At 42.6% G+C, this 26,288-nt stretch overlaps 2 protein-coding genes across 3 annotated transcripts in view; one reads left to right on the forward strand and one right to left on the reverse strand.

Moving 5' to 3' along the window:
• abraxas2 (abraxas 2, BRISC complex subunit) overlaps positions 1-26,288 on the forward strand; it is a 118,156-nt gene that overhangs the window by 76,839 nt on the left and 15,029 nt on the right. The window lies entirely within an intron of this gene.
• LOC139622763 (protein FAM53B-like) lies at positions 858-24,811 on the reverse strand. The gene is made up of 6 exons (XM_071480325.1): positions 24,607-24,811; positions 14,615-14,687; positions 14,415-14,519; positions 11,683-11,737; positions 9,038-9,906; positions 858-2,099 (listed from the first exon to the last, which is right to left on the reverse strand). The coding sequence occupies exons 3-6, from the start codon at positions 14,493-14,495 to the stop codon at positions 1,746-1,748; spliced, it is 1,359 nt and encodes a 452-aa protein (XP_071336426.1). The 5' UTR covers positions 14,496-14,519; positions 14,615-14,687; positions 24,607-24,811; the 3' UTR covers positions 858-1,745.

Genomic DNA, 26,288 nt, shown 5'->3' on the forward strand with positions numbered 1-26,288 from the left:
TGTGTAAGCCAACACTTGAGGGTTGAGATATCAGAGTTCACCTTCCTTCAAGGCAATGATCGAAGGAAAAGCTGCAACAGGCTGGAACATCCTGTTTTGCACGTAAACACTGTTGTACAGCCATGGCTTTCCTCTCTGTGTTAGAAAAACAATCTGTCCTATCACTTTATTTCAGCAATCAGCCTCCCCAGTGTCTAATAATAATGACGACACAAGCCTTTAATACAGTTTAAAAAGAGGGAGGCCTCTTTACTAAGTGTCATAAAAAGGTGGCAGGTGCTTTTGAGTTTGTTTCAGCAACTTGGACAGACATAAGAGAGACATGATAGGAAATCCCAGGGAGGAACAAACTTGTACAGCCGACATGTCCGTCTGCCTTGCAGGTCCCGGGACATTTTCTCCTGACATCACCTCCTCTGGTCATTGCTGGGTTACTGGGCAGGGATATTTCATGTCTAGACTTCCTGCCATTTTGTGTTTGACTGGTGAGTAGCATAAAGACATAATACAGATGTTTGCCTAACTAACTGTATTCATCAAGAGCTGTAAATAGCTTAGGTAGACACTGCGAAAAGAAAATGGCCAACTAATTTGCTTCATAAGCAAAGGACATCAAAACTACATCTATGTACATTCAAAGCAATGACATTTGAATGAGGGATTTTTGATGCGATTGTTCTGAAATGTGATGCAGGAAGTGAGTGTGGGAGAGTGAGTACAACTTCTAAAGAGTACCTGGAAACTTTGCAGCATATTCAGGCTTTTGATCTGCCAAAGTGAAATCTGTCTTCCACAGCAGTCTTGCATCAAGCAGATTAGCACTGATTAATAAGTCGAAATTAAACCAGACACATGAGTGCAGGTTGTAAATTTATTTCACGTCCATTCTGTTAGAAGAAAGACCTTGTATTCCTGCTCCTTCACAAACAGCTCATAAAAAACAGTTACTTAGAAAAATATACACTGATATTAGAACTGAAAACTTGAGATTCAGTGTTTAATTCAAATATACAATTTGCATATGAAGAAACTACAAAAAAGGTCAGAAATGGTGGCTTCCATTGAGGCCAGTTTCTTGAAGAGAACTGGGAAAGCAAGCATCCAAAAGAAGGCACTGTCATTTTCCGAACTCCTCATAAAGCTTATCGAGCCTACATTCAGCAAAAAAAAAAAAAAAATCTGATTTTCATGTGTGCACAACAGATGAACAGGATGAGGAAGGTCAGGGGTAAGTCTGTGAGTAGATATGTCTTCCTCGTGTTTACCCCTCCCTGTTTCACCCCATCTTTGACACCCCCACTTTCTCTGAAAAACAAACTCGAGCTAAATACAGGAGAGCCCAGCTACTGCTACAGTACTACAAACCTAAAGTTAGCTGACTTTGGAAAGGTCATCAGGTTGAGAGGACAGTGGGGGCTGGAAGGTTTTCTTAAGACTAACCCTCACTTTCCCACTCCTGAGTTAAGCTGAATACCCCAAAAAAAAAACAAGGTCACTGCTTTTTGATTCAAACAGTAAGAATGTTCAAGGCAAATGTGTCATTAAGAAACAAGCTAACAACGTACTTAATCATCTTCATCATCTTTATCACTTTCCTTGTCTTTCTTTCATATTTCCCTTTCCAAAAACTCCTCCACTCTGTTTCTTACAGTCCTTCTCGATAGCCATCTTTTGGTACATCATCAACGTCCAGTTACCCTCTACATCAGTCCAGACACAGTCTTTTAAAATCTCCTATAAAATGTTCAGTTTCGTTCAATCTGGTCAAGATCAAGCTCTCCCCCCAGCTGGAAAATGTCCCTCTGGGTCCCACAATCACCCTTCCAGAGGGTGCGTTTACCACCCATGATGCCAACAGGAGACCCAGTCCGTGAGTCCACGCTACAAGCCGAATCGCTATCAAGCTCTTCGTAGGACGAATCCTCTTCTTCGTCATCTCCCGCCACTTCCTGCCGTGACTCCAGTCCTAGCTCGGACACAGCGCTGAAGTCTGAATCTGGTTGGCTGGAGGTCTCGGAGGAGGGAAGTGGTAGGATTGATTGGCAGCTGTCAGTGGCTGAGAATCCGGGGCAGCTCAAGCTCTGAAAAGTCTGAAGTTTCTAAATGGAAGAGACAAAAGAGAAAACAAGATAAATGTTGGTTTGCACCTCACCACGTGTTCACATGCTATGAAAGTAGAAGGATTTGTGAGGGGGGAATTCGAGTGCAGGGTTTTCCAGAATGTCAGTTTGAGATTGGGTTTCAGTTCTGGCAGCCATGAGCTGGTCTGCCCTTTCATCAATGGCATGTGAGCATGTAAACAGACAGGCACACCAGTGCACACAAGTCATCGAAGAAAACACAGAAAATAAAACCTTCTGGGGTGTAAGGGGAAAAAAAACACAAAGCACTGAAATGAGTTGCAAACCACAAAAGGTATCTTGTTTCAAACTGTGCCGTAAGCCACTGACTGGAAACCCAACCCTGAATAGTGGAGGACATGTCTTGTCTAAGCCATTCTTATTCCCAGTTGTTATGATGCTTTGTAGTTTTGTTCTCTCGGGGAGAATGTGCGTACAGATACATGTGGTCAGGTTTTTGCTCTCCGCATTTGACCTTTAAAGAGATTTAATCCACTAAGAAGTTGTCTCCCGTTTTGCTTTCAGGCTCTCCTCCCATCCTGAATTCCTCTCTGCAACAAAGACAAGCAGCCGTGCAGTGCAGTGAAAGGGTTAATGATCTCTGGAGTGCCCCAGCAGCAGATGTTGGAGGCATGGAGGTGAATAGAGATGAGGTTCCCTCTATAGAGCCCTGGCTTACATGACGGACACCTCTAATGTTCCCTAGCATGTGTTAGGACATTGCCTTTCCTGTTACAATGAGGTGGGAGTCGCCCTTCCTTAAGTCTCACTTTAGTGGACTCACTTTTTTTGCTGCCTTGATTTAGCACAGTCCAAATGATACCTATAACACTGAATGTTTGGCTGTCTGAGTTAAAGCCTTGCTCCCTTTTGCTGGATTGAATTTTAAATGTTACCTGCTAAAACACAGGATACATCATCTGCAAGCGCTTGAGGTGATCATGTGAGGAGTGGGAGGCCTTTGCTGTAGTTACCCCACTGGACTGGAAAAGGGGATTTCTGAGCCCTGGCTTTCTCTGTTCAACCCCCGGTATTACCCCACTACTAATTATCGCAGCAGAGGGGGAGAGGAAAGGAAGAGAGAAAGGAGGGGGCAGAGGCAGTTTCTCTGCAATATGCTTTCTATAAAATCTACTCAAGCTGACTGGGATTTGGGTGAGTGTGGTGGTAGGTTGGGGGAGTAGGGTAAGATTTCTACTGTGTACCCCCACCCAGATGGAATATGTCCATACATACACACACGAACTATACTCACCATTAACACACATGCAGGCCCTAACCTCATGCTGTCATGTCTCACATGACACACTGCCATAGCCAGGAGTTGGGTTTTCTTGATCTAATCATTTTCAGACTATACAATTAAGGCTATAAAGCTGTGAGCCTTGAAGGAGTACTCCAGTCATTTAGTTTTTAATTTACAAAAAGTTGAGGGACGCACAATAAACATTTAAAAAAGACGAGCCAAAAAGATATCCTAACTTTTAGTCATTAGTATGAAGCATCAAACTCCAAAAACACTGGATACTGCATTTCCCAACTAGATAGTCTTTAATTACACCACCCCAGGCATCATCAGGGTTATTTTTGCAACTTAGAAAAGCTCCCCCAAAGCCACAGAAGATGTTGTATAATTGTTTTCAGAGACTGAATAGTATGCCTTGGTTTCATGCATAAACTTAGTGGAGTGCTCCTTTAGATTTTCACTTCTAGTTCTTATGGAAAGTGCGCTTTAATAGCACAGGTATAGCTCTGCTTGAAATGACACATGTATCAAACACTGACGTGGAAAACACAGCAGCGATGCTCCTGTATCTGTTTACAACACAGCTAAACAAACAGGACTGGGAGGATTCATGATGTCACATTGCTTTAATAAAGAAGACGGTAAACAGTATCGTCTGACGCTGTGATACTAAACGCATGATTGAATCTCATCTTCCAAATTATGAGGCTTTTGTCATACACATCACATACGGTACATGCACGCATCATTTCCGGGGTCTACGTAGTTGAAACCCGAGTGAGAAAGGTGGAGTCTGCTAATAGCAGTAGCATAGAAAACGGGGTATGAGGTAATTAAAAGAATCTACTCATGAGATCTAATGGATAACAAGCTTATTTTTTCCATTTTTTTTAAATTTTTATTATTCACCGAAGTCATACAATAAAACAATCTTTTATACATATAACTATCACTTATTCCCAACCATGATCAATGCAACAAGAACTTCCTTCCTGTAAATACATCAACTATAACATGGGATCAAAAGGCAGCTGCTCTAGGAGAAGCACAATAACAAGCCAAGAGGTTAAGCAAATATCCTCCTGATAATTAAGGCAAACAATAAACAACACCCTGCTAAGTACAATGGCAAAGACCCTGCTGTGCACTTACAGGCACAAATAAGCACATATACTGTATATACAGAGGGGTCTATATGTGCTTATTTGTATACCAACTCAAAGAAAATAGAGATTGATGACCAGCTGAAGTTCAAAAAACTGCAGCATGACAACTTCACTGTTTTAACCTTGATCGTTATGTCGTGCAATAGTTTTACAAGGCTGTCCTTAGGAGCATCCTGTTCTTTGGCCTGACTTGTGTATTTGGTAACATGTGCAACCAAGACTAAGATAAGTTGCAGCGCATGATCAAGATGGCAAGTAGAGTCATTGGGTGTGACCAGATGTCGGCTGCTCAGTTTGTGGAAGTTTCTGAGTAAGGCTGTGCACATCCTCGGTGACCGTACTCACCCGCCACGCAACAGGTTCCAGCTAAGCTAAGTTCCGCTCCCTCAGCAATCAGACTGTTAAATGAAAGGGACGGTACAAAACAGAAAAATTTGATGATTCTTTGGTCAGGGCCCCGTGCAACAGTAATTCTTGTGCAACATTTGTATGGTGCAACATATTTTACTCTATTAGTTGGTTCTAATTTTGATGCAGATTTGTGTCTCAGGGATCATGTAGTCTACTGTATACTATGTATTTATCTGTCTTTACACTTTTGTGTGTTACAGCGTATGCCAGAGTAGGGGCGTGTGTGTATGAGTGTGTGAGTGCATGTGTTCGGGGAAGGAAAGGGACACTGTATATTGTATAGTTGTATTTATGTGTGTTTTTATGATTGCTTTGTGTATTTCTCCACCTCAACCACCCGAATTTCCTGAGATAATTAACTTTACTTTGACACCGATACAAAAACAACAACTAAACTAATCATGCAAGTACAATACATTCCATGTTCAAAATATGAGTATATATCTCTGAGCTGAAATGAGGTCAGATAAACAACATCCAGCGACACACTGCTCTGAGGAAGACAGGCAAACAGACCTCCAACAGCAAACAACTGTAAAACAAAAGAGAGGGCAGAGGTGCAAGCAAAGACAGGAATGCTTAACTCATTCCTGACAGCCTACACACTACATAGTTGCTCAACTCTGTATCAGCTATCTCTGTTGGTGTCTGTGTGTTAACACCTTTGCTGTAGTCAGTGCATTTGTCTGGCGCTCACTGTACCACAGACAGAATGCGTGGCGGATATGTACAAATGCTTTGACGCAAGATAGCAAAAAAAGATAAATGAGTTAGGACGGCTAAGGTTGAACAAGAGGTTGTAATATACCGTCGCACATGGAGAAAACCGCAGCTCAGGATGCCCACCTAGGTGTTCCCTCAGGCCTGTGGGGCTTGACACTCAGCTATGATCACCATGTCTGCCATCCCAGGAATGGAGTGAGATGGAAAGAGGAGGGGACGAGCAGAGTAGTTCAAACTTGGGCCAACAAGAAGATATTAATAGAGAGGAGTGAGGAGTTAGTCTGCCAGCTTCCCTGCAGAAATAATAGCCCCTTTCTCTGCCCTGCCATTTTCCTCCTGAATGCACAGGCACCCGCACACACTCACACTTTCAAGTGTTCGCTCAACAAGACCCCTTTTACCACTGCTACTGCTAACACAGTTGAGCCAAGCATAGCCTGTAATTTTGTCATCAAACTGTACAATGACCCAAGTGAAGCTGTCAACTGGGGCTACGAAGACAAGATACATCTGAGTGAAACCGGCCAGACGGGCCTCACGCAGGCTGTTTCCTCAAAAGCAAAGTGTGAGCTGCGTCAACCATCTATCAGCAAGTGACCTAGATATCAAAAGATAACATTCCCACTCTGACAGCTCGCTATGTAGAGGAAAAAACAATGAAGGGCCAAGGTGGAAGGGCATCCAGGGATACAAACGAGGCAGCAAACAGAGGAGTAAACTGATATACATGTCTGACAGAAAGCATATTCAAGGAATTTTGGGGGTGACCGCGCGTAAATCCCCTCGGTAGTCGAGTTATAGCTGATTAGCATGACATGCATCCCCAGAATTCGCACCCTCCTCTATTGACGTGGTCGAGGAATCTAGAGGCTAAATTACACCATGTTCCACTGACAACACACACTGGGGACTTGTTATGTGTTGACCCTCACAATCCTGCACCCCCTGAACCTCCAGCAGATTTTTTTTTTTTTTACATTTATTGTCTGGCAAATTTAGAAAATAAACGTCTGTACTTCTGCAAATGCCACTGGAAAATTACAAAGTTGGCCCTGATGCACGGGCACCAACTACTTTTGTTTTTCTCTACCGGGACATTAGACTGAATTCCTCATCCACACACCTAGAAAATGGAGCAAGCACAGTGGCAAGTGCGTGTAGGTGTGAGAAGAAGTAATAACTCTTAATTGACACCCTAAGGCAGGGCCGAGTGGGACGTCTTTTCAGCCCGAGAGCGTGTGATGAGACTCACCCACTTCTTGGGAAGGAGCGGGTCACTTAAATCAGACATACAGGAGGTCAGTTCACGCATCAAGTCTTCCCTGAAACAGCTGAAGTCAAATCGTCAAATGCCAGAAATATGATGTGATTCTGATATTTATAACCACAGGTACAAATCCTCCTTGCAAATCACACATAGTTCCCATAAGAGGTGGTAAAAATCAATAAATCAATTGTATCTGTGCCCAACCCTAATGTTCACTGTCATGTTCAGTCCTCACTAGAACTGACACAAGCTGTAACCAGCCCTTCGTTTCCACATTATCGCTTCCTTTTCCAGACAGCTTGCCAGCTATAAGCTTTCTCTTTCCCTTTGGCTCTCACCAAGACAAACCTCCTTGTTTACCCATCACAACTATGTGAATCTTCAATGGCTGCTTCTAGGATTTCAAGGTCATTTATAGTGTAGGTTCCTGGGCACACTTGAGGCAGCATTTTAAAAGAGACCAACATCAAGTTAAGGCTGAGTTGTGTGGGAAAAGATAGTGATGCAAAAGAGTAAATGTGTTGAAAATGATAGTGTATGCGCTGTGTTCCTAACTCGAGGCGTGCCAGTCAATCATGCAATCATGCAAGTCAATTTAACGACAAACAAAAAAAAAAAAAAAAAAGCTGAACTGAAAAAAACTGAGGTGAGAAACAATTGCTCTGCCGGGTTAATCACTGAGAACAGATACTACTTTCACAATCATCTGCTGACGTGTGCTCCAGCATTCCAGCATTGCTGCAACCAGAAGTAACAAAAAAAAAAAAAAAAAAGACTCCATGTGTGTGTCTGTGAATCTGTGCGTACGTGTGTGATCATCGTGCTTGATTTTTCCCCTCTTAGTAGCTGGCATGACTAGAGGAAACATGCTTGCTAGGCTCCATTACCAAAGCCCTGTTGATCCAACCCTGGCTAGGTCCTGAGGGTGAAAGGGTGGGAACACAAATCTTTGGGAAAAGGAAGGGAGGGTGGAGGGATAAATTGATGGCACTTTCTATTAAAAGAAAAGGAAAGGGACGATTTTTCCCGGACAGGAGGTATGTTGAAGGATGATTTTAGCACATCATGTGAATGATATGAGTGCAGGAAAGCAGGGGTATACAGGACAGGTTGGCTTTGGTATGCGTGGCTGCTATTAGTGCTGTAGCTTTTATTCAGAATTTCAAGAGCATTCAAATGAATAATGACACAGGATGTGATACAACAATCAAATCAAGATTTGTCTGATCTTTGTAAAAACATCAGAGCACTGCCAAGTGTCAAAACAGTGCATGCCATACTTCTGTGGTTCTATTCTTGGTTTAGGTTTGTCTGGGGGTCATTTATACTCCCTAGCTGTTCCACAGCTTCCTCTGACCTCACGTAAGAACAAACAAACTCTTGTCTTGGGGAAAGCAATCCAGAGTACTGTGCATCCAAATATCCCCTCTATTAATCACCTGTGGTTGCTCTAACTGTTTGACAATAGACAGAGAGCGCAAGAGAGGGTTGAAGCAGTACAGTGAATGAAAGATAAAAATATGGTGTAGGAGTTGCAGAGAGGAATCAAATGAATGGTGAGGGGATCCAACCTTTGGAAGGGCTGTTTACCCAGCGGAGTAAATGAGATGACAAACCAGAGCCAGGCTTGCTAGAGTGTGGCACTAGGCAGCGTGACCGAACATGAGGAATGCTTCTTTAGCAAGCGCCACTCCCTGAGCTGGAAGGAAGGAGGCCTGAGATCACTTAGCCCTGAAGCCTTGGACCAACAACCCAGAAAACTTAATTCTGCTTGATTTAATCCAGTCCCTGATCAGACCCAAAGAGAGAATGGCCCAGTTACGTTTGAGGATCTCTTGAACTTCCACTTTGTCTAAGAACAAAAAGGTATTTGTCTGTGTGGTTAAGTGCGTTTGATCCACAGTTTAACTAAAAGCAATAGATCTCATTTGGCAGCAGTAAAGCAAAATTAGAAATAAGCCGATGCTGGTTTATGTTTAATCAGTGAACTCAAGTGATCCTAAACTCTGTGAAATGAGTTCAATTTAATGAGACGCTTTCACATGAATGTGAGCATGTGTGCTTGTCTGTGCGTGTCGATATGCGATCAACATTTTCGGCTAACCTGAGTCATCTTTGCCAGGTCCAGGGAGGGCCGCTGCTCCTGGGCATCCTCTGGTCTCCTGCGCTTCATACCAATCTTTTTGTCGTTTAGCACGCAGGGCTGGGACCTGCTACGAGACAGACACCCTGTGCTCCCGGCTCTCTGGCTAGCTCGCCTCCCCAGTTCTGGGGTGGAGTCTGGGGAGCTGGCCTCTGACGCTTCTTCCCTCTGGAGCTCTGGCAGGCTGATCTGCTCGTGGGAGAGGGAGAGAGGCCTGAGGAAGTGGTGATGGCGGGAGTGGTGACGATGAGAGGAAGGAGAGGTAGGGGAGACTGGAGAGGCAGTGAACTGAGGGTGGGGAGGCAGTCGCTGGTTAAAGAACGGCAAGTCCAGGGCTCCGTCTGAAGGGATGCTGGAGCGTGAGGGCAAGCTGAAGCTGGAGCTACGCTGCATGATGGGGAAATGACCACCAGAGAAACCCCCTCCTCCACGAACACTTCCCCCACTGTGGCACCTACGTTTCTCCACTGTTGTCCACACTCGGGAGCCCTGGGGCCTCCAAGATGAGCGGAACCCACTGAATTCATCGGAGAACGACAGGGAGCGACACTGGCGTTTGCTCGGGGGTGCCGTAGGAGCGTGGCTGGTGGCTGTAGTGGTGTAGTGTGCAGTGGTGGATGTGCTGTGGGAGTCGGGGCTGGTCATGCTGCTGAGGCTGAGATCTCTTATCAGACTGGTGATTGCCGTAGCGCTGCCTGGCTCAGGGGCCCAGTGCCCGCTCACCGGCTCAGGCATCACATCCCACAGATTCTCCAGGGCAGCACCAGACTGGCAGGGAGCTCTCTGCTGGATGGCACAGCCTCGCCCCAGGTCCAGCCACCTATCTGCCTCTGTAATATTCAAAACATACATTCTCACTCTCATTGATGTCAATATCAGCTCTTTCTACATCTCATTATCTCACTTGCATCATTACAGCAGCTACAAAGTTCTCAACTGACACAAAGGCACAAACAAACAGGGAATAAGCTTTAGGCAAGAGAGGATGCTTGCTGTGAGGACAAACTGCTGGGAAAATAAGGGAGATTATTGTCTGCTAACTGCAGTTGGGATGTATTTAACTAAGAAGAAACTGAACATACACTTAAGGGCAATAATACACCACTAAGCACAAACATCTACAGAAAACCAAGAGCTTTGGTGAATTAAAAAAAAAAAAAATTGTCATCAGTCATTTGTTTTAAGAGGAATGACAGGGTTAAGCCGTGAGGAAATAACGCTGCAGCTGCACAGTTCAAACCAGCTTTCAGCTCATTTGTAACTGTGCTGAAAGCTGGAAAACAAAAGCTGAATTGACAGCAAGATGAAAAGAAAGTGAGCGTTATTTTTAATTCTCATTTAATTCTCGATGTATTTTAGGACATCAGTGTTTTTTTTTAAGTCTGGAGACACTGGTTGTTTTTTATGAAGAATTTTGTAGTGTTCATTAGGTTATATATATATATAAACCCTTCACAGACATGTCAGTCCACCAAAGGTTGTGAACACTGTTTTTCAAGTATCCAAAGGACAAACAAGCACAAGGAGCCACATTCCTGACTATTTAAAACCTGGACCTGCAAAACTACTGATACCAAAAATATGAAAAAATATTACAAATAAGCCAGCGAAACAGTTAGAAAGACACTCCCATTAGTCAAGTGCTTAGCAGGATTATGCTTCAGAAAGCAGTATGATTTGCCAGCTGTCTCACCATCCGCACAAAAGAGTCTATCTCACACTTGTGGGAGATAATACACCTACAGGAAAGTGCCATAGTGGCTTGACGCTTTTGGCAAAAAGGGCCCCTTGCTGATCCAAATCCCATCCTTTTTGGGATGCTTGTCTCAAATTCTGGCATGCTCGCTCTCACAGACTGGTGGACGGAAATCGTTGTTTTGGGCGGACAAACAATGTACGGGGGCTACAGTGACGACCTGACAGGAATGTTAGGAAAACAACTTGACAAAGGGAGAAAGGGATGAACTTCAAAAGGCCACCCCTTTGAAAGCAAGAGACAAAGTGCGGGGTGAACTAACAAGACATCGTAGACAATGTTAACAGCGACATTAAGAGTGGAAACAGTAAGCCACACTCCTCCCTGTGACGTCACCACATCTCCACCAAAAAGGAAAAGAGCACAGTGGGTGATATCAGGGGCTTGTATTTACAGTAGCATATCTTTTAACACAGGGGGTTATTACTGCAACACTAACAGAGCCAAAGGGAAATTGTTGACTTAGGCAACAGCATATTCAATTACAGTTCACTCCCGTGAGAGTGGTGTGCAACGTTGTGTGGAGGCAGGTGCACCCTGATCATGAGAGGGGGATGAGTGACAGATGGAGAAAGGGAGAAGTGAGAGACAGGGGGTATAAACAATGAGACAGTTATGGTCGGGGTCGCAGACCTTCATGGTTCAATTTATCAAGGGCTCAGAGGGGCAATCCATTATCCTATTACATCTGTGAAATTATGTCATAGCAAAAAAGGATCCCACCTCAACCAGTTCACTGTCCAGATCTTGAGCGTATGCAAAGGACAGAGAGATGAGAGCTTTTATTGCAAGAAAAGAGGAAGCAAAGACAGGAATACAAACAGAAATGACATGAATGGAGATTACTCACCCACAGTTCCACAGGAGAAGAGGGTGGTCCCTCTGCTCATGGTGTGGAGCTCACGCTGTGGAGGACAGGCAAAAAGAAGGGCAGACAGTCAGGGAGATACAACATAAACTGAACAAAATAAGCAAAGAAGAATTCAAATGTTTGCCTTCACACCGCAATCAAATGTGAAGACTGATCAGTCAGTTCTGCATTTTTGATGAGGAACATATTTAACCACAGATGGAAAGCAGCCCAAGTACATTTACATAATTTGTAATTCAATGCTACTTGCACTTTAGTTGAGTATTTATCTTTTATCCTACCATAAAAAAACAACTCTGCTGTATTTTGAAGGAAAACTCAAGTACATTTATTTGACAGCTACTGTATAATTACTTCTAACTGTGCAGATTAAGACTTTTAAAACCCTGTCAAAGAAAGGTGTCACGCGTGGCAACTAACTCAGAATTAACACCCGACTCTGCAGTTCCCCCACAGCTCTGTGGAGCTTTACAGCACCTTTCAGCTTACTGTTTAGTTTTACAGCCTGCAACTTTACTGTTTTGGTTCACGCTCATCGCTCTCGTCAGCCTCGTTTGCAGAAACAGGCTGATGTTTTCACTCACGATGCTCTGATAAACCATCTGTTAGACAGCATCTCCCTGCTCAGCACAAAACAGCTCACAGCAAACACATAGGAGCATTTAGCAGCTAAAGAGCCATCGAGATTTTCTTTACGTCACACCAAAACCGGTTTTATGTTTGAGTTTTTATATAGAACAAAGGTTATTTAGGGAGTATAAAAGAGTTGTTTTCACATGTCTGTCTTCAAATCAGACACCTATGCTTTCTCATAGCTTACTAATTACAACAGGGCGGAGACTGTCTGCACAAAGAACAAAAGGAAAATGTCACAATATGCTGCTCTGACTCACCTTGAGGTTATTATCTCAACAAAAAAATGTTCTTTAAGATATAGGGCATAGATTCCAAAATAAAAGGTTATTATGTTGCAGGGGGCAATTAAATGAAACAATGTGTAAACTCAAACCTCAGACCTTTAACATATGAAAAGGTAATATGAACCCAGGTAATTCATGTATTGACTGATTTAGCTTCTGCAATGGTGTAGAAGAGATGTCCAGACCTAATAAAGCTCTCAAGGTCAAAAAAAGGAGAGCTGTTAGGAGGACACAGCTCAGTGGTTCCTGGACTTGTTATGCCGAAGACATCTTGATGTTCATCTGTGTAAAATAATTTTTTCTGATTCACCCCAACTTGAGAGGCTTTGTGTTTAGATTTTACAGAGATAAAAGAAACAAAATGTAAGATTTTATAGAGGCAGCGAAGAAACAGCTGAAAGAGTGAAAGCTTTGATCAGATTACAAATTTTACACAGCTCTTCTGTTGTGCTAACCAAGCGCAGTGATGATAAGAAATAATATTTCAACACTCCTGACTGTATTCCTTAGTACTTAAACTGAAACCAAAGTGTAGGTGATTAAGGAAATAGTTGTAAGGAGGGAACTCCCAGAAATGTAACACACTAACATGTTGCTTCTTAGGTCATTGTAAATTGCTTGTTGCAACACGTTGGGCAAGGGGTGAAATTAAATGTTAAAAGAACATTGGCATATTTGGAAACAGAGACAAATAAAACGTTTCAGCTTGGCACAGACAGAGACTGTACAAATCTCTGAAGTCTGCTACAGGGGTGCTCTCATTTGCTGTGGTAATAGTGGAGCGCACCCTGTCCAAAATGTCCCATATGTGTTCAGCTGGGTTGAGAAATGGTGACTGTGTGGGCCAAACCGTACAGTATGATTCACATTATTTCCTTACTCAAACCATTCGTTGATCCCTCTTGCCCTTCATGGTAGCATCTGCATGTGTTGCTCGTCTAGACAAGCATTTTCCTTTAATTTGTTCACCGTGTGCAGGTCTGGGGCATGTTTAGCATATCTAAGCACAAACATTGAATCAGAAGAAGACATTCTGTCCTCTAACTTCTCTGTGAAAGAAAGTAAAAATCGAAAGTACTGAAATGCTCCAAAACCATCAAATTAGCATACTGTATCAACAACACTGTCAAACCTAGCATCTCCACTGGACTAGACCTCTGTGTATGGCTAAACAATATGAGCAGTGGGTGCAGCAGTAATTAAAATACTACATGTAAGCTAACTCCCGTCTGAACCATTGTTTCATTTTACTGTTTTACAAATGTTAAATACATAAAATACAAGCTGTAAAAAAAAAACTGGTTTTTAGTTTTTAGGACGTACTGTCTATCTTTTTAAACTTCTAAATGAGCTGTGTTAGCTGTGTTAGGCTAGCTCCCCACCCCGCTGCTTCCAGCTAAGCTAACCACACCCTGGATCTCTTGCGGCTGAACGCACAAAGATGAGATTGATATGGATCTGCTTACCTGGCTGTGAGGAGGACGGCAAATAAAAGTGAAAAAGCTCAGTCCTCATTTCACTGTGACACTAATAAAAGCTAAAGACAGCTAAAAATAAAATTACTTGCCAGCTAGCAGATTGTAGTTTTGCGCGCTCATTCATGTCGCCCAAGTGAGTATACCTGACTACCAGTGGCATCTGTGGCATGTGGTGCACTTATCTAATACAGTCACTGGCCTATTCATTTTGAGTACAGCCGCCTAACTTGTGAAATACTGTGCAGATCCGTCACGACAACAACTAACAACCGGTTTGCTTTGTGTGAGACTCAAAAGGTTAAGTTTCACTCACCAGCCGTCTCTCGGCGTTCTTGGACCTTACATCATTGACACCCTTCTTCTTTTCCAGTGTTTTCGATAAAATGATCACCATGGTAGCACGCAGCTCTGCTCCAATCTGTTTGGGTGCAGAAGAAGGCCACGGTCAGCCATCTTAGATGAGGGTGGAGGGCAGATAGTGCATTTGAGCAAAACAGGTGACCGGTTCGTGACCTCCCATCTGCAGAGCAGCCCTCAAGTGCTGAAGATGGTGGTGGTGGAGGTGGAGGTGGAGGTAGGAGGGTGTCTAATGGAAAGAGATAAGGAGAAAGAAAAACATAAATATTGACACTCAACGTTTTTTTCTAAGGTTTAAAACAAATTATCACATCACAACAGAACCTTACAGTACAGATTTTATTATTTTTATTATTTATATACTTATTGATATAAAAGTTTTCATATTAATTTGCTCAGGGGGTAAAGTTGCTGCTCTGTCCACATTAAATCTGAGTTTAAGGTGTGCACATACAAGTAGGAACTGAACTGTTCTGTGGAAAAAACATATCCGACATACATAATATTTCAAAGCAGACAATCCATGAATGAGTCTGTTGGCTTAAAAAAGATAGGTGGCATTCATACTGAAGTGGTGTTGTGATGGCTTTTTTTTCCTAAGGCGATAAGATAAGTACTGTCATTCAACCATAAATGAAGCAGGTCATGGTTTACGTTCTGTATTGCACTACAATATTAGAGGTGTAACTGATATGTCACGACACAGAATATTCACATAAGCTGCTGTTAAAATACATAAATAAACACTGAAAAACATATGGGCCTGCATTTTCAAAACTATATCATGTTTGAATCTAATTGCTGACCTCTGGTCTAAAGCAGCAGTTCACAACTGAGGTCCATCTCCAAAGGATTTATGTTTTTCCATTCATTTTTTTAAACAACCTGACATTTATAGTAACTTTACCACTCATATACACGCCTATAAAACTATTATCTTTGTAAATAAAATATTCTGCCATTTGGAAAAACTGTTTCCTTATCCCTGTAAATAAATAATGGAACATTTTGCATGTCAGCATTATCCATAGAGCAAATGGGAAACTAAACATGCTGTAACAGAAAGCAAAGTCAAGCTAATCTGGGAAAAGACATCACTCACATCATGTGAGGACTTCTGTGGCTAAGAAACATGAATAGAAAAGGAACATATATGGAGCTGCGGTTGCCTCATCGTCTGCCTGCGCCCGCAGATGGTAAAGCCCAGACAGTAGCTGCAGCAGTAAACACTTACTCTTAAAATGCTTGGAGGGAGTTATATGTAAAGCAGATAGACAAACATGCCTCGTCATGTCTGCTCTACTCAGCCTTTTCTGATGCTATTTAATGCATGGGAAAGATCTGGGTAAATGATGGGCAGGTTCAGTTACGCTTCCTTTACCCTTAGTGCAGAGTGGGGGACACATATAGGAATAACTGCAGTGACCTTGGGCTTGAGCCTTTCTCCTTCATTAGCCAACCACCATACACACTGACACATTGAATTAGAGAGTACCAGCATGGTTCAGATCCCCCAATCAACTGCTGGCTAATGACAGCTTTCTGCTGTGGAGCAACACATAAGGCTAATGGATCTTCCAGACCCACTATGGTAGCCTGCCCGTTTTGATGTGGTTTCATGTTAAGAGTCGTTGTACTTATGTACCATGCTTTAGCCGGAGGGATGCAAGTGTGCAATGGGTGGTAAATGACAGCACAGTAAAAAGGGACATACAATAAAAGAAAACATGGAGAGGGGGGTTGCTCACACAGGGATTTCATAAAGCAATTTTACACCAGCCTAGTCATATCTTGTTATTCTACTATGTCAACCCTACTCCTTCCATCTTCTCCAGCCCCATGACTGCATGAGGACTATAAATGTTTCATGTAGGCCTGCCCCAAACCAACTGCTAGCATATGACTCCCATTATCTCCATTTATCCTGGAGAGTCATTGGAGCACAACTGGGCCTCCACAGGCGAGAGGGGCTGGTATTGGTGGTGGGAGTCAAAGGAGAAGGGAATGTTCTTCTTGATCAGTTGTGCAGATTACTTCACTGATTAGGGCTGACAGTGAGTAATGGGCGCGACAATGTAACAGGGTATGTGTGTGTCAGAGTGTGAGTTGAGGAGCATGACGGTTATGCGCAAAGGTTGTTACACTGTGCTGTTTGACTGATGCAGTTAGGAAGTGTGACGTGCTCCAGCAGGGCTGAAATGGCACCTCCACAGTGAGAACGAGAGTGCGTGCGTGTGTGTGTGTGTGTCTGTACATGCATGTCTGTTTATGCTAACCTGCACTCCTGTGCACGCATGGTGACTGGCAAGTGGGGTCATGGGAGAGGGCAGGCCGAGTGCAAATTCAACCCTGGATCCTTGCTTACTTAATGAAGCGACTCCTCATGATGGGGAAACCAGAGCCTAATGGAGAGAGAACTGTGGAGCCTCTACTGATCAGATAAGATTTTCACTGCTTATGAAAAAGCTTTATTGTTTGACTTGCTGTCATACTAAAGAGCATCCAGACAGAAATTAATTTACCAGACACCACCTACAGGTTTGATGGGTCAGACTCTAACCATTTCCATTATGTGGGCTGTTAAGTATAGTCTCATGAAACCAGCCTAAACCTCACAAGCTCTGTTTCACGTCCTTCACTGAAAATCATTCCATGCTGGCACCTTGAAGCCGGACCAATCAGCAAAAAAAAAGAGAGTCGCTTAAATGACAATTTGATTCACCGCCTCTCAATGTTCTGCACAATCATTCAAACAAGTTTTTTTAGTTATCAAATAATGCATGCCCCATGCAACTGGATGTGTTACTTCGGCCTTCAGATTAGTTCAGTTACAAGGAATTTGACATTTTCAGGACAGCTGACAGCTGCCATGCTTTTCTCGTTTGAAAATCAGCAGCGCAGATCAATGGCAGCCAAGCAAGTAGCAGAATCATAGTCATCCTGCTTTCAGTAATGTCTGTCCCAAATGTCTGCTAAGCCTTTCCAGACAAGAAGGAGTGATGTATAGCTTTGCAATGCTGAGTCAAAATCTGGTGTCTGTAATTGTGCAGTAAGTCATATTTCATTTGATTAGAACTAAACCAAAGGAGACTGTGTTTTCGTTTGAGCCTATAAAACATTCTAGGTCCATGTAGCTAAATTTGACCTCCATAGTGGATTGAAATCTAATGTTAATTCTGGTCAGATTTGTGTATGCTGGGGTGCAGGCAGCAGCTCTTGGCTCACAATAGCCAATGACTCAGGAGGGCACTAGAAAGGGCAGCTAAGATAATATGGCTCTTTGCCCAGGCTGTGATTTGTACAGGCAGATGAATAGAAGCCTATTTGGGGCCCCCTAAAGTTCTGTGACGGGGTGTTTGGTGTCCATCACCAATTGGCTCTGGTAACCGCATACTTGTGCAGAGCGCGTCTGGTGTCAAGACTTTGATCGGTGGCTGCAGCTGAGAGAAAGCAACTCATTTCATACCAATGAATGAGTACCGAACAACAAATACAATACTGCATGGGTGACACAAGTGAAAAATTTCAGATTCTTATTTTGAAAAGATTAAATGATAGTGATTAACTTAAGTTTCATAGTTTTCTCAAATTAAACTGGCTATCTACGTTATAACATATTTAATGGTGCAAGAAGCTGGGTGGTAACATCTGCTTAGTCAATATCGCCATGGGAAACAAAATTAAAACTTCAAAAAGAAAAGTTTTGCACGTTCAGGTTTTTTGTAGTTGCTGGTGAATAAAAGTAAGAGCCATTCTTTTGTGAAAGTCTGCAGTGTGGACTGTTAATTCAGGGTGAACACACAGCCACCCCTCTTTCATATAATGCGGCCGAGGTCGTAAAATTGGTCCTAGGGAGGTCAAGACATACCACTGAATCCTCTGGCCATCACCCTAGTACCCACTGGCAGGGAAACACTGGCCAAAAACAACACGCTATCACACCACTAGATCTTCAGAAGTGCATAAACAATGAAGTGCTCATTCAGTCAAACTTTATGCGTTGTCAGTGGTCAGGTTCTGGCCTCCTTCTGCAGATTCCCCTGAACGTTTCTCTAACGACAGTGACCATCAACCTTTACATAAATACAGCCAGCACTTTAAGTCTCTTCTTAATGAGCAATTCAAAGAGATCATTCACTTTATTTTTTACTTTGGAATAGGAGCTGTTACCTAGAACAGCAACTCTGCAAAGACAACAGAGGCAGGAATCATAAATCAAAGAACTTCTTGAGCCTTTTTTTCAAGAGGCAACCTGACAGTCCAGTTAACACTGGTGTTGTTCTCATCGCTTAGTTGGCATGAAGACGCACCAGCACAACACCCATATGAAAGCATACTTCCCTTTGCAGTACATGGGTGCCGCTTCCCTTGTGGTCACATGCTGCTGCTGAATTGGGTGTGTAAGGCACGGACTTTATTACCAAATGCATGCAGAAAGAAAACCAAAGTGATATCCTCAAAGCATTGTGACACAAAATCAACATCCCATGTACTGCCTCACTGACCCTTTCTGTTTAAAAAAAAAAAAAAAAAAAAAAAAAAAAAAAAAGGAAGAAGACAATACACCGGTGCAACAAACATCACCCCACACTATAATTATGCATTAATCTTGACTGTACATAAGCTCACCACCACCATTTATACTTCAATCTGATAGCTGTAAGATAAGGCTTACTTAGCATATCAGATATTGTTACTTTTACTGCCAGATAGCAGATAAGTAAGGTACAACATGTAACTTAAAATCTTCTGGTCACACCACAAAGCATTGAGGTATTCTTTTCAACTATAATCGATCCAGCCCATTTTTCTCAGATATTTCTGGTGTCCAGTGTCTCTCTGACTTACTTCATAGAACAGTTGCTAAGTAGTACACTGTTTCAAGGAATTTAATAGGTAGCCATAGCAACCAAACACAAAACAGAGGATAACAGTGACAACTGTTGATATAAAAAAGGAGACATCACCCAGCTAGCAAAGAATAATATCGGAACAGCTCATCATGTCTTTATCAGTGAGTGTTTGTCATAGGAAACTGGACTGTTGAACAACCTGCAAACAAAACACAGCTTCTCTATTTGTGTAGCCTGAAATTTATTCAGGGTCGGCCCCTGTGTCTCAGACCATGACTTACTTAGCTGAAATCTTAAGAAGTTTGACAGGCGTAGCATCAGGTGTTTCAGTTTGAGTAAAGGAAAGTATGGGGCCTCGTGCCCCCTGGAGTGACCCTTGCATGCCACAGCTCTCCATACATCAGGTACCCCTCTAATTACACTACCCCCCCCCACCTCCCAACCCCACTTTCAATCCTTGCCTTTCCGCCTGTGGTTTCTTCCATTATCCATGAGTGCCTGTTCTGTTCTGTGCACACTAACCAGAGCCCTAATCCATCAGGGATACATTACATGGGAGCTTCCAGCACTGCTAGCAATTCCCTGCAATTGCTTAGCTCAACAAGAGGGACCACTCCTATGTTGTGTAAGCAAGTGATGTTATACAGGTTGTCACTACCAATCAACCAATAACGGGACATTACTGCTGTTACATAATACCACACTCAAGTTTTGGAGGTGCATTATGGGTGAGTTGAGAGTGTGTATGGGTGGGAGAATGTCAGAAAGAAAACTATGAGCAGCATTCCTTCGGTCCATTCATTCATTCATGAGGGGGCTCAGCTCACCATATGGACCCTCTGCTCAGCATAGTGTGTTGTAGGGCACAGAACATCGCATTGCATCAATTCAAGATTTGAAAGTCAACAGAAGGTCAACGTTTTGGGTGTTTTCACTGAAACATCACATACAGACTACTGGTAAAAACAGAGTAAAATGACAAATGTTTTTTGAGTTCTCCATTCTGCAGAGCTGAACAGGAAGAAAGGATTGCATGTTGTGTTTTACATTATGTCATTAAAAAGCTGTTACACTTATGGGAATGATTTCATTTTATCAAACAATAACTAATCAAACTGTGGGCAGAACTAATCACTGCTGAAAGACTCTAAAGTAAACCAAACTGTTGTTGGATTATATGGCAATGTGGTCCATAAACTGGACAACAAGAAAGCAGGAAAGGTACCCTGATTAAGACTGACTAAAACTATTCTATTGCAACACTTCAGTTACATTCCCATCTGCACCATCCTAAATCTACTTCCTGACATCAGCTGATTCTCTGCCAGTAAGCTAATTGGTTGCAAATCTTGCTGCTTGCTGGTGTTCAGTCTTGTTCTGTTGTTTGAAATGACCTGCAGGTGTATGTAAAACATGCAGACAGACTCAACCCCGACTCCCGAGAATCAATTAGAATTATATACCATAGCACACTACAGCACCAGGATTATGGCATATTTCGCTATGATCACTGGCCTTCTTTGTGCAGGCAGGATTGTCAGGACACACTGGCTCTGTTGTCAAGCCTAGGCTTGCAACAAAGATCAACTTTCGTGAGATGTAAGTGTCAGGTTTGAGTATGAGGAAAGCATATTTGCGTTGACTGTAAAAGTCCTACAGTATAGGGAGGCTGGGTGAGTTAAGTTTTGTCACAACTATGGAAAACCGGTTCTAAAAATACATCAAATTAGGCCGTCTGTGCAGCACCAGCTTTCATTTCTCTTTTTTCTTGGGACGCAACTGGGGGATTGTTTCACCAGACTGGTGGTCCACAGCCGCATGATTCAGACAGGAGCTAGGTGATGGCTGACATTTTGAGGAGATATAATGTAGCTGAGGAAAACAAACGGAAGAATGCCAGCCACTGTCATTCATAATGAAGGTGTCATGATGACACAAGGCAACAAAAGACTAAACATTAGCTCCTCTGAACTATTATGCATACGCACACGGACACACAGCACCTTTTGCATGCAACACTTGAATACCATCAGACAAAGGATGTACAAACAAACCCTGCATAACAAATCTATGGGAGTGAAAAGTCACTTCTTTCAAACAGAGAAAAAAGACCCCGAGTGCAGAGTCACTCATTTGAGAGTCAAAAAGCAACACCAGACCACTTCCTTTTTTTTTTTTTAAGAAAAAAAAAAAAAACTTAAGACGATTCCTAACTAACCACACAAAAAAAATCACAGTAGGATGTGTTGATAGGAGCATTTCTACTCTATCCCAGAATGCTTTTCATCTCTAAGTAGAGTCTGGTGCCTGTCTTGGGGGGTTGGGGGAGTGCTTCTCTGGTGTATGTGAGAATGCCTCTTTTCTTTTCTTTTCAGCTGCAGGTCTTTGGCTCTGTGGGAGTCGAGACGCCAGACTTACAAATCTATCATGTTAATGAGGAAGGAATATACAAAATGATGACATAAAATATACTGTGAAATAACCTAAGTAGTTGTTTTTAACTCCGTGAAGCCAAGTGGTATGAGTTTCAGTGCGTTTGAGGCAGCAGCAGTTATGACTGCAGGTCATAGAGAAGAAAGGGAAGCTTCTGAAATGAATAGAGGGTAGCATGGAGGCACAGACAGGCATGGCTAACAATCCTTTTCTGATAGCTTTGCATAATGCCTCAGGCCAGAGAATGAGTGAAAGAAAGAGAGCCACAGCATTAGAGGAACAGAAAGACAAACAGCAGCGAAAAACAAGGGGGGAAAAAGTGAGACTTAAATCTACAGAAGGCAAAAAACAGAAAAACTGACAGAGGGAGGAAAGTGGCAGCATGTGCGTCAGTGCGTGGACTGAGTGAGAGTTGTACACACAGACGGAGAATGGACCAGTGGCTTGCTCAGCACACAGGCACACAGCTGCACACTGACAGAATGGAGCTCTAATAGGGCCTTTTGCATGCGACACAAAGGCACTGCGAATGTGTGCGTCTTAAGCACACACTGGAGTGCAGAGCGATCCCCTTTAAAAACCCCACTGGCCTTAATTGCCTCCATAAATTATGTCTATAGTATGTCCAAAACAAGTGTGCAGACTAACAATGCCAGAGCTGTTGTCGAGCACAACTGCTGCTGTGCTTCACTGTAGAAAAAGTGATTATCAGTGACTGTGATGAGATTGTTACTTGCTTCTTCCTGTTGGGGCAGATATTGGGCTCAAATCTCCTCTGAATAAAGACCAAGTATGTCCAATACACAAAGTATAAAAGACTTCCATCTGGATACTTTGACTTAGTCAGTAATGAGATATTTCCAGATTAAAATAATAATTTTTTAGACTGCATTAACTCAAAGTTCTTCATATATAGTATTAAAAATTAATGCTTAATGGATTTCACACTTGGTTGATTTCATTAAATGATAAAGTTTTTCAAAAAAGAAAAATAAAACATGTTTGTATTTGTCAAAGTAAGGTATTGGAATACATATTGATTTTGTACACCTACATAACCTCAGGTATGGGCACCAGTATTTTTTAACCCTGTTAAGTACAACAGACAACACTATTGCAGGTTCACATGATTAATTTGATAGCTATAGACGCTTGTTCACACCAAGCTGTGACATTCCAGTGTTGGTTTATTTTGGAAATCAAAGCAAGGTGCAGTCATTATGATATTCCAAAAACAGGGAACGGGTTTCCTCTGAACCAGTATTTGTGAGGCGCCCTTATCAACATCCCCTTTGTAATTAGACACTAGAGCTGGCATGTAGTGAAATCTTTGCCGAGCTCTCTGCTTCCCTTCCAACCTGAATTTCAGCCACACTTTGCATTTGTGAGAGCGTTTTCTCAGATCCTTGAGACTGCTACTGACATTTCTTGTTTAACCAAACCAGCCATCCGTCCCTGCGAGTCAAGGACAACCGCTGCCATGGCGGCAGCAAGAAACATTTCCAGGTATTTTCAATTAGGGCACCCTGGTACCAAACCAGTTCTTCATGGTACTGTGTTTATGGTGTCCACAAAGATCAACCAACTGCCGTGCAATATTAGAAAGGGCAAAGCATAAGCACCAACAGTTACCTCCTAACCCACAAAAGAAAGGAAACAACACTGACAAATAAGCTGTTTAAGGCTGCACAGCCACGGTGCTCCATTTTCAGAGTGTCACTGGCTTTCACTCTGAGCAAAGCTGGCAATAAAGTAGTTGCAAAATGAGTATGAAGCCTGCCCTGTGATTACAACACAAAGCCACCAGTACATCCAAACATAAATAGATAAGAAGAGAACTGACTTTATTCACTTGTCAATACAACACCTTTAAAGGCTCAGGGTGGGGAGCTTCTTCTGTACGCCTGGGTGTGAATCATTTATTTCTTATCAATGTAGGTAAGCTCAGTTTTATTAATGAGTCACAACATAAATGTGGTGTATACTGTATGACTCTCTGCTGCGTAGTCATAACAGTGTATATTTTGATTGGACTCTAAGGATGCAACCTCATATCTTTGCTCTGACAACAGAAACAAAATTGAGGAAGAACCCTGTGGCTCATAGTTTCATACAGTTAAAAAAAATGTTCAGAAAAGCACAGAATTAGTTATTGCAGATTACTATTTTAAGAGGAAACAAAACCCTAAATGTGTGGTGGAGATTGGCGAGAGATACGCAACCAGGCCTTATGACTCAAAGCGTCTCTCAGCCTCCTCTTACAGACTGTGGTGAGGAGCTGCTGCAGTGCAACCACACTGCTTCTCCACCTACAGGTACTGTGTTTGACAACAGCCTGAGCTTTATTACAATGGGTGATAGATGGAGGGGAGTTTTCAGGCTGATAGAGCTTGTGTGCAACCCCCCCCCCCCACCCCCAAGCATATAAACAGAAACTTTTAATGCAGCAACAGGTTGGTCAGGCTGAGCAAGCAAACATATTCTCATATTCAGATGATGGGACACACTTGCAAAAACCTCCACCTCGGCTGATTTAGTCCAGAGACGTTGTAATAACTGAACTGGAGTCAATGACTTAACATCCACAAAGAGTGCTGCATGCCACAAGCTGCACTTTTTTTTTTTTTTTTGTGCCTGGTCTTGTCTAAAGGTACAGCAGAGACTGACTGACAAAATGCTATTACAAGTAATGCAACCTAACAATGTTGTCATCTTATGTTTGAGTCACAGAGAAGAAGAAAAAGAAAAAAAAAAACAGTATGAGCAAACAAAGTAAACTTCTCATGAGTAGAAGAAGAAACATGATGATGCATGCCTGAACACAGCTATAATGATCATGTATCTGAACAAATGCCCTACTACCTGGCCAGCAGAGGCTCTGTCGAAGTTAGGTCATCTTCAACAAAGGGAAAGCAGGAAAAAATAAAAATCTAAAAATTAAAATAAAAATCACAAAGGTTTCTCGCAGCAGCAGCAGCCGCCAGCTCGGCGTGCCCAGCGCAGGACTCAGCAGGACTGCGAGCAGCTGAGAGCTCGCTGCTGCTTTCAGCCCTCTGCATTGATTGTAGCAATATCCGCGTACAGAGGAACCACGTAGACGGAGAGGGGGGGTGGGAGAGGAGGGGAGACGAGGAGGACACTGGCCGACGAGCAGAGTTTTTTTTTCCAAAGGTGGGGGGTGGGGTGGGTCACTGCACAGTTAAATGCTGTAGTTGTGAATATTAAATTGAAAGCAGCACGAATGTTCAGCGTGTCACTGGACAACATCCTGAAGTTTTAGTTCCAACTGACACCCCTCCCGAGTTGGTATGTTCCGCTGCGATCCTCCCCAAGGCATTTACGATACTCATGTGCTCCTTTTTATTACTATGCTTTGCGTTGATGTCAATGATGCAAATCGCTGTTGACATCTCAGCACTTCAAGGAAAAGTTGCGTTAACGTGACTCAACAAACCAAAAAAAGTTTTCACAATGCAACGACTCCTGCTCGCTCCCTTCTCATCTGAAACAATGACCCAGACATGTCTGGAAGAAAATAACAATCGATAAAGATTTACTTCTTAATAGACTTGTATTATGTCGTAATGTAGACATGGTAGTCGTTACTGAAAAGGCAGAGTGTGAAAAGGTAGGAAATGCTTTGAAAGTCTTTCCCACTGCCACATTGGCTCTCCTGCCATGGAAAACTCCACTGCTACATGGTGCAGTAATTCAATCAATCCACGAAAATCCTATTAGGAGACCTTCAAACGTGTTTCCAGGGAGATGGGGTGGAAAAAAAAAAAAAAAAAACATAAATACTTGCAGAATCACACTTGAGGGGTTAAAATGAAAGCATGGTGTTCATGCTGGTAGGGCAGCCAGTGGGCTGTGGCATCAAGTCTAAAAAAACCCATATAGGTTAATATTATGAGTGGAATAAAAGTGCAGCTTCAAACATGTGCCAGCCCGAAAGCCATCAAAGTGCTGACAGTAGTAAATGTTCTGTAGCTAAAGAGCAGTTCAATCCAGCAAGGTCCACAGTTTCATGTTTTATTTTACTTGATGATGGACCGTAATGAAACACTTCCAAAGATGACAGCAAGAAATTGATCCAACTTCCCATTTTGATTAAATTTTATTGGGAAAGCCAGTTTGACTTCCTGAATGAGAATGAGTTTACAGTAAACTGAAGCTCATCTCAGACACAAGGTCAAGATATATCCACAGTTTCAAATGGACTTACATCCATACATACAGAAACAGATTCTGCATATCAGCATGTAGCAGAACTCCATCATTACTTTATAAGCTCTTCATAAATAACAAGTGCTAAAAAACTTTTAAAGTTTTTTTCTTAATAATTTAATTTCTCTTACAGTGCAGGATCCACTACTAGGAATATGGAAAAAATGACCAAAAGGTACATGACTCTACTAAGGCAAACAGGATTGTGGTCTAGTCTGGTTTCTTAGCAACAGCACCTGTGCATGGGAAATGAGTGGGCAACAGTATATTCAAGAAGGTAACTTTAATACGTAATGACACCATAGCCCGATGAAAAA

This window comes from Trachinotus anak, unplaced genomic scaffold (genome assembly GCF_046630095.1).
Source record: "Trachinotus anak isolate AG129_WGS33_773 ecotype Australia unplaced genomic scaffold, CSIRO_AGI_Tana_v1 ptg000007l, whole genome shotgun sequence".
Lineage (NCBI taxonomy): Eukaryota > Metazoa > Chordata > Actinopteri > Carangiformes > Carangidae > Trachinotus > Trachinotus anak.